Raw genomic sequence first — 8,189 nt, forward strand, 5'->3', positions numbered from 1 at the left:
GACTATCAACGGTCATCTTTACTACTACACATGTCTCTGAAAAAGAAGCCTTATAAATTTTGTCTGAATTCAAACGGTGTCAAGTTTGATCAAGTTTATAGAAAAATATCAAAAACTACAATACCAAATTAATGTCATTAGATACTTAACAAAATATATTTATATATTATGTCTGTTTTTCTATTTTATTGTTCATGATTTTGATCATAAGTTTAAGAGCATCTACAACCGGACATGGCACATTCGACTCCTCAACGTGTCCACGGACAATGACCGGTCACGCCTCAATTATTTGATTCTACATTCGGGCATCTCAAATTAGAAATCTCAAATCCATATTATTACATGCAACATAAACCGATCTTTAAGCGGATCTCTCTGGTTCCGCCGTGCCCATGTTCGGCGGTAGGCTGAGCTTCCTAGAGTGTTGGTCTGGTCGCCGGCAAGGTAGAGTAGGGCATGTGACACGAGCCGGCTCAAGGGACTCAAGTCGTTGCCGTCTCCCATTCCCTACTCTTCCTCGTCGGAACCCGAAACCCGAACGGTGTCGGTGGACTTCAGATCGATAATGGATCCGTCTTGGGACGAGCCGACGACATCCATCACGCCGCGATTGTGGTGCCTAGACTGGTGCACCATACGGGGCGACGGAGAATGCGACTCCGCCTCGCCGACGTCCACCGCCGTCTCACTCGCCCGCTGCCTCGCATGATGGGCACGTCGTGCCATGTGTTGGGTTGATGGACACCCATTGTGCGTCCATGGCCTCGGAGTGCCAAGGAGGGGTTCCGCGTCCTCCACCGTGTTTGAACGCCAATCGGGCCGCACGACCTCCGGTGAGGCAGCAACGACACACTTAGTGTCGGATCCATGCACCATTTGGACAAACGGAATGGATTCCTAATGGAAGGAGTCTAAGTGCTGCCTCAAGGGCCTCCTCCCGGGAGCGGCGGAGCGCAAGCCGAATGGTCATCTCCTCGTCAAGGGCCGCGTGGGATGAGCCTGGGGTCGACGAATCTGGAGGTGAAGGAATCGAATCCGCTATCCGTTATGCTGGAGAAGGTCGGAGCTTGCCGGGCAGGAGCTTGGGTGGGGGAGGGGAGTGTAGGGAGTGGAATGAAGTGGCTAGGGTTTGATACGGCAAGCGGGTGGGGAGAAATATATGTGTGGGCCAGTGTTGGCCGGGGTCCGATGTGACGGATGCACCCGGGCGCTTCATATCCACTTCATATTTAGGTTGGGTATGAAGGGTGCCGGTCAGGTCGGACGTTTGAGGCATGCATGTTTGAGGCAAGTTTGAGACGTTCGGCTGTAGATGCTTTAATTAAACTTTGCACAGTTTGACTTGAAACCAAAATTTACAAGGTTCTCTTTTTCAAAGATAGGGAGGGAGTGCAGGGCCAGCAACTCGGCCCTCTTGAAGAAGACAGAGGTCTCTCCCATTCCCGCCGACTGCTTCCCCCAGCCAGACCAAACCAGCATGCGATGCGGCCGTACATCCCCAAGGCAACCTTCGCCTTCTGCCACTCGCTCCTCTCCTCCCGCTTCCGGCCGTCCGCCGCCGCCCCCGCGGCGCCGCTCCTCCCCGTCCAGGCCCTCCTCACCACCGCCGGCCTCTCCCCGCGCCACCCGGAGCTCTCCCTCGTCGCGCTCAACTCGCTCCTCCGCGTCCTCGCCCGCGGCGCCTCCTCCCAGGCCCACCCGCTCCTCGCCCTCCGCCTCCTCCTCCTCATGCTCTCCCCCGCCTCGCCGCTCCCCGGCCCCGACCACCTCTCCTTCCCCTTCGCCCTCTCCGCCGCCGCCGTGGCCCCCGTTGCCCCGCCCCCCGGCCCGCAGCTCCACGCGCTCCTCCTCAAGAACGCCCTCTTCCCCTCCGACCACTACGTCACCACCGCGCTGCTGCAGCTCCACGCGCCCCGCCCGGACGACGCGCGGAGGGTGTTCGACGAGTTGCCGCGGCGGGAGGCCATCCACTACGACCTGGTCATCGGGGCGTACGCGCGCGCCGGGATGGCTGCCGAGGGGCTGGCGCTGTTCAGGGCCATGTTCGCGGACGGGGTGGCGCCGGATGCCGTCGTGCTCACGACGGCCATAGCGGCGTGCGCCCAGTCCGGCGCGCTGGAGTGCGGGGAGTGGGTGCACCGGTACGTGGAGAGCAACGCGCCGGGGCTGCTTGCGGACGCGTTCGTCGGGTCGGCGCTGGTGAGCATGTATGCCAAGTGCGGCTGCCTACAGGAGGCGGTCAGGGTGTTCGAGGGAATGCCCGAGCGGAATGAATACGTCTGGGGCACCATGGTCGGCGCGTTCGCAGTGCACGGCATGGCGAGGGAGGCAGTGGCGTGCTTGGAGAGGATGGCAGGCGAGGACGGGGTGTGCCCGGACGGCGTGGCGGTGCTCGGGGTGCTGTCCGCCTGCGCACACGCCGGAAAGGTTGAAGACGGGCTCAGACTTCTCAAGGAGATGCGCAGGCGGTACGGGGTCACCCCGGGGCACGAGCACTTCAGCTGCACGGTCGACATGCTGTGCCGGGTCGGGCGGCTGGAGGATGCGGTGGGGCTGATCGGGACAATGCCGATGACCCCACTCGCATCGGTGTGGGGGTCTCTCCTAGCAGGCTGCCGGATGTACGGCAATGTCGAGTTGGCAGAGGTGGCAGCCAAGGAGCTTGAGAAGCTAGGCATGGGCGCGGACGAGGGCGTGTACGTCCAGCTGTCCAACATTTATCTGGACGCCAACCGCAAGGATGATGCGCGGAGGGTGCGAAAGCTGATCGGAAATCGGGGGCTCAAGAAGGTCCCGGCATATAGCGCGGTCGAGATCGATGGCGAGCTAAGCTCGTTCGTCGCTGACGACCAGGCGCATCCGAGGCGCTTCGAGATATGGGACTTGCTTGGGCTGCTCGCTGACCAGATGGGGCGGAAGCCAGACGAGGAGGAGGAGGAAGAAACAACCTTTTCATTGCATCCTTGTAACAAGAAAAACAAATTTGAAAACCATGTAACAGACTAACAAGTTAAGCAGTGAGCGCGGAGCAGCAAACGATATTTATTGATTTATTGCCAAGGAATATGATACTCAGGAAAGAACAGAGCAGTGTTCAGCACCAAACACAAAGTATTTTGCTTCGAATTTTTTCCTTTTCTTTCTAGTTTTGCTCAAATTTGATTGGGTCGTCTTGATATATGATGGAATGGTTCGCCAGCACTGCTTGACCTCTTGATCATACTGAAGTTTCCATTTTCCTAAGAGATTCTGTATTGTTGATTTCTTAGAGAATTTTTTGGCCTTAAAATCTTCAGCCATATTGCCTAATCAAATGCAAGGCTCAGTGTACTATATTATCTTTTGTAGGATTGTTCTTCTGGCATTAGGATTGTTCTTCTGGTATCATTAGGGTTACAATTACTATTTGACTTTCGGTTCTTATATTGGTGCACCTTTAACCCGCCCTGTATTTCCTGAACAGCGTAATTAAGGATTTGCTTCGCCCACTGATTGGATCATATGCTACTTAGTTAGGTAACCCAATTACCTGTCATTTCTAGTTCCATTATGGTTACTTACCTGTCAGTAGAATCTATCCTCACCTACAGGTTGCTTGGATGCTTAGTTCAGAGGCATCCATTTCTAATGTCAGAATATGTTGCAGACTTTAAGGTGTGCAATCCATACCATCAGGAGGGAAAAGATACCAGGAGACTTCTGTTTGCAAGCATATGTGGATGCTGAAATGGTTAGTATGGTATGAACCTTTCAGACAGTGCAGAAGGAATTATTCAAAATCCTTTTCTAAAAAAAGGAATTATTCAAATACTCCCTCCGTTCCTAAATATTTGTCTTTTTAGAGGTTTCAAATGGTGACTACATACGGAGCAAAATGAGTGAATCTATACTCTAAAATATGTCTATATACATCCGTATGTGGTGACCATTTGAAATCTCTAGAAAGACAAATATTTAGGAACGGAGGGAGTACTTACGAATCATGAGTTCTAATAACAGCCTATTTCTTCCGAGTGGATATTTTGAACTTCGTGGTTGAGACAAACACTTTGATACCAACGAACCAAATTCTCAAGCAAGCAACATAGTGATGTTTATTCCTCATCCTTAGTGAATTATCATTTCTAGATAGCTAGGTACAAATTTGATAGACCATAAGGGGGATTCTACCCTCATCCATGTAGTATATGTTGCCATAGTAGTTGGTACACTAGACTGGTCATTTTCATTATCTTTGACAAGTAAGGATTTTTTTTTTCATGTATACAAAATGTCTAGAACCTCCGGGTTTTGCATCTCATAGTGATATTGGAGAAGTCCTTTGAGAAGGATGTGATGATTTCCATGTTATTCCATAATAGCCTTTCTCCAGCCCGACCATTTTGGAACAAGCTTTTCCTTTTTCGCTCTTTCTCTTATCCTTGGTTCATTGTTTTCATAACTGTGAGCTATGTGTGCAGTATACATAATTCTTTGCAACTAAAAAACAACCCATTATAGGTTCTTTCGGCTCATGATTCTTGAAGACTTATGACGGGAAGGATAAACTATTATAAGAAGCTTTACATTCACATCAATATTTACAAGGTACAATCATTTTTCACAAACCGGTTTCTGTGGGATCTTTTCTCAAAAGATAACCAACAACCCAACATCTTACTTACTTACTTACATATCATCAAATTCCCCTAGAAACTGCAACGAGACGGGTGTTTTTCCATTCATCTTTCTTTCTCACAAATTGGCACCGTACATACATATAAATCGGTACCGTGTATAATAATGCTTCTGCAGTCTGCACAGTTCATGTTGAACTGGAAATAATACATCAATCGCAACTAGTACTAAATAATCGTAGCGTTCACCGAAGCGGGTATCGTGGCTGCTAGGCCGGCAGCACCGATGGAGCAACCCTGCAGGTGTTGTAGGACTGGCAATGGCAACACTTTCTCTGTCCCGTCATGCCCGGATACACCCGGGTCGTGTCCCAGCAGTGGTTGCACACGATCCATCCCTGCACCCACCCACAAACACACGCCACTAGTAATGGCATCAGAAAACCATCACATTTATATAACTTGCTACTACTAGAAGAATAGTGGTAATGAGTCTGAGTCAGTTGAAGCCTTTTTTTTAAGAAAAAGTATATTTTCAAATTTCCAGAAATTATGCAGTACTTTTTTTGCGGAAAAAATTATGCAGTACTCTTTTCCACAAGTACATATGCATTCTTATTATGTTCCTATAAAATTTCACAAAGAAACATGTTTATTTGAGGGCTACAAAAATATGTGAGTTGCAAATGTGTCACTGACCTTTCCCATGTGTAAGAACTTCGCCTCAATCTGACAAAAAGAGATACAAAAAAAAAATCTCAGGCCGGGGCCAAGAACATGAAGAGAAAAGGAACCCAAGATGAAAATCATGCTTGCTACGGATCTTACTGAGAAAATACTTACCTCGGCATCTAAGGCCCTCAGGAATTTCTCCATGTCAAAGATGGACACGGAGCACATGGGGCAAGTGAACCTGCAGATACGTGGAGGATAGCGTTATCTATCTATCCAAGCAAGAAGAACAAGATCACACGAAAGGGATGGGATGTGTGGGTCGATAGGAAGGCATGGGCGATTACTTGTCGTGCTTGAGCATCTCGTGGAAGCACTGCAAGTGCATGGTGTGGCCGCATCGCAGCACCGACGCCTCCCTCAGGGAGTCGAACAGGTACTCGTAGCAGATCGGGCAGTTGTTCTTCATCGAGTCCTCGATGCAGACATGCTTATCCCGGAGGGTCACCGAGTAGCACGATCCTGCGGCGGCGGTACCCGGCGGATTGAGATACATATATGGTTGGAATCGGAGTGAATCGGAGTGATTCGGACTGTGTCATGGAAGGAATAAGGATCATGCTTGCTTACCGCACTTGTGGCAGTGAAAGAAGTTGTCCTTGCCTCCAACTCTGTTGGAAAAGATGCATGTATCACAGTTTCAGTTAGTCAGCTCGGCATCTTGAACTTTCAGGGCGATGTGTCAAAGTACAACAACTGAATGAAAGTGAAGACTCATTTGTGAATTTTGTACAATGTTGCATAATTTGGCCTGGTTTCATGTGCTCTCAGTCTCTCAATTAAGCATCAGTTCGGAAGATATGATAGGAGTAGCTACCTGCAGATGCCGCAGTCTTTGCAGTGGTATTGCTCCTTGTCGACCTGCACAGCAGCAGCAAGATCCCATCAACAACAACCCAATCACCACCAAATCCAAATCCAAATCCAGCACAGGCACAGGGACAGGGATCTCAATTCTCACATCGTCGTCGAAGAATTTGCACGCCCGGCAGAAGTACTCCCCCATGCACACGCCGCAGTTGCTGCACACCTGCGCGACCTGATGATCACCACCAGTGCCAAACTGTTAGTGTTATACCCAAACTCTGAAACTAGACTATTAGCAGCACAAGAAAGAAGAAAGTGGGGAATCGCCGTCAGATGCTAACCGGCTGCTCGGTGTCACAGACGAGACATATAACCTACGGAAAAAGGAAATGTTGTTTTGTTAGCGAGAAAGCTGAAGGTGAAGTCAAGAAACAAGATTTCCGGGCACTGGGAACATAATAGATAGTATGAGAAATGAAGAGGAGGAAGCAGTGAGAGAAGTGCGCACCGATTCAACTGCGTGGCGGTCGAGCTCGTGCCCGTCTTTCTAAGCCCGATCCAAGAAGAACAAGATGCAGTTGGAAAGACAGAGATTATCCAAAGAACGAAAGAAATGTGAGCATCATCAACCCAAGCAGACCAGAGAAGAGAGCAAGGAGAAGAGAGGAAGAGCAGAGCAGAGCAGAGACCGTGGAGTCGTTGTGGCAATGGCGGCAGTGGAAGACGTCGTTGCAGCAGGGCGCCCGGATCCTGCACCGCCTCCTATAGTGCTTGCACCTGCGACCACACACCCCGAGGTCAGCTACTGCTCCAGCCAAGGATAGTAGTACAGACAAGTAGCAGGGGCGAAAGGAGAGGCGGACGGACCCGAAGCCCATCTTGGCGAACCCGTGGCGAGCGGCGTCGAGCTCCATCTCCATATCCATTGGCGAGATTGCTGTTCTTGTCCGGGCTCGACGGAGGCGGCGGCGGCGGCGGCTTCGGATCTGGCTTCTGCTCTGCTTCTAGCCTTCTACTGCCGTTGCTGCCTGTTGCCGCGCTCGCTTAGGAGGGCGAGGAGAGCATTTTTATACTGTCACTGCAGTCTAGCGTGCCTGCCTACCCCTCTCTTCTCTTCTTCCTCTACAGTTGTAGTATGACTGAAGAAGTATAGTTTCCGGAGCGCAGAGGATCTACATGGATAGACCTACTGCCATTTCTTTAACTTATCAAGAATTCAAGATCCAGGAGGGGAGCCTTTGCGCATCTTTCTTTCTCCCTCTTGTTTATACTCGTAAGCAATTATCAACAGCGTTGCTTTTTGTTATGGGAAGGAGGTGGTGGCGTGCGGGCGGGCCAAAGATGGAAGCTCCGAAAGCACTCGGGATGGGATGACGATTCTTTACTCCTCCGGCGGGTCACTGCGTTCTAACTCCACTGCGCACGCGTCAGCCCATCACTCTGAATTACACTCTATCGTCACCGCTCACCGGAGGCGCGCGGAAGAAGACCTCTGACCCGGACGGCTTCCCGTGAAAGCCCCGAATCCTCTGAATGTACGTACAGTATATCTCATCAGTTTGACTGACGCCGGGGGCAGATCCCCAAGCATAAATGTACGTTGGTTTGTTGATCGGTCCTGTCAAGGTCGACCTGACGCCCCTTCTTCCCTGTTTCTTTACCAGGCAGGATCGGGATGGCGCAGCTGCAGGCAGCACTGGGCAGTAGAGTATTTCATTCATGTGGATGTGGATCATGAAGCCGAGATTTTTCATACTCATTCATTTCGCCGCCGATCGCTCCATCATGATCGGTGTACAGAACATGATTTCTTTTCTTTGGTCGATCGGATCGCCTTGCTGCCCTGCCTGCTCGCGTATACGAGTACTAATAATTGGACTGATGACGCTGGGTTGTGTAAGTGTAACCGTAGTAGTGGCGCGCACGAGTCGCCCGGGGATCTCGTGACTGACTGACATCACGTGGGCTAGCATGGCGGCTTGGAATCGTCATCCACTGCAAGTTGCCCGCCGGCCATGCACAGACACGACC

General features: G+C 50.7%; 2 protein-coding genes across 3 annotated transcripts; one reads left to right on the plus strand and one right to left on the minus strand.

Annotated features, from left to right (window-relative positions):
* Window positions 1–1,442: 1,442 nt before the first annotated feature.
* LOC119286749 (putative pentatricopeptide repeat-containing protein At3g28640) lies at window positions 1,443–3,088 on the plus strand. Its single transcript, XM_037566193.1, has one exon. It carries the CDS (start codon window positions 1,486–1,488, stop codon window positions 3,007–3,009), a length of 1,524 nt encoding a protein of 507 aa, XP_037422090.1. The 5' UTR covers window positions 1,443–1,485; the 3' UTR covers window positions 3,010–3,088.
* Window positions 3,089–4,640: 1,552 nt separating this feature from the next.
* On the minus strand, window positions 4,641–7,398 carry LOC119286750 (E3 ubiquitin-protein ligase SRFP1-like). 2 transcript variants are annotated; one of them, XM_037566195.1, is made up of 11 exons: window positions 7,026–7,398; window positions 6,848–6,935; window positions 6,667–6,705; window positions 6,500–6,532; window positions 6,313–6,390; window positions 6,169–6,212; window positions 5,922–5,962; window positions 5,639–5,813; window positions 5,463–5,532; window positions 5,319–5,348; window positions 4,641–5,043 (listed from the first exon to the last, which is right to left on the minus strand). In XM_037566195.1, the coding sequence occupies exons 1-11, from the start codon at window positions 7,082–7,084 to the stop codon at window positions 4,963–4,965; spliced, it is 738 nt and encodes a 245-aa protein (XP_037422092.1). In that variant the 5' UTR covers window positions 7,085–7,398; the 3' UTR covers window positions 4,641–4,962. The 2 variants fall into 2 exon arrangements, with proteins under 2 accessions (XP_037422092.1, XP_037422091.1); XM_037566194.1 differs by having other exon boundaries at window positions 4,641–5,017; window positions 7,026–7,381.
* Window positions 7,399–8,189: the final 791 nt, after the last annotated feature.

This window comes from Triticum dicoccoides, chromosome 4A, assembly GCF_002162155.2.
Source record: "Triticum dicoccoides isolate Atlit2015 ecotype Zavitan chromosome 4A, WEW_v2.0, whole genome shotgun sequence".
Taxonomy (NCBI): Eukaryota; Viridiplantae; Streptophyta; class Magnoliopsida; order Poales; family Poaceae; genus Triticum; species Triticum dicoccoides.

What these genes read in the sequence shown, in the direction of transcription:
- LOC119286749 (XM_037566193.1), top strand. Translation starts at nt 1,486, where the DNA reads ATGCGGCCGTACATCCCCAAGGCAACCTTCGCCTTCTGCCACTCGCTC.
- LOC119286750 (XM_037566194.1), bottom strand. Translation starts at nt 7,084, where the DNA reads ATGGATATGGAGATGGAGCTCGACGCCGCTCGCCACGGGTTCGCCAAG. An exon ending in GCAAATTCTTCGACGACGAT is followed by an intron (nt 6,213 to 6,312) that starts GTGAGAATTGAG and finishes GCTGCTGTGCAG; the next exon opens with GTCGACAAGGAGCAATACCA. An exon ending in CTTTCACTGCCACAAGTGCG is followed by an intron (nt 5,814 to 5,921) that starts GTAAGCAAGCAT and finishes CCGCCGCCGCAG; the next exon opens with GATCGTGCTACTCGGTGACC.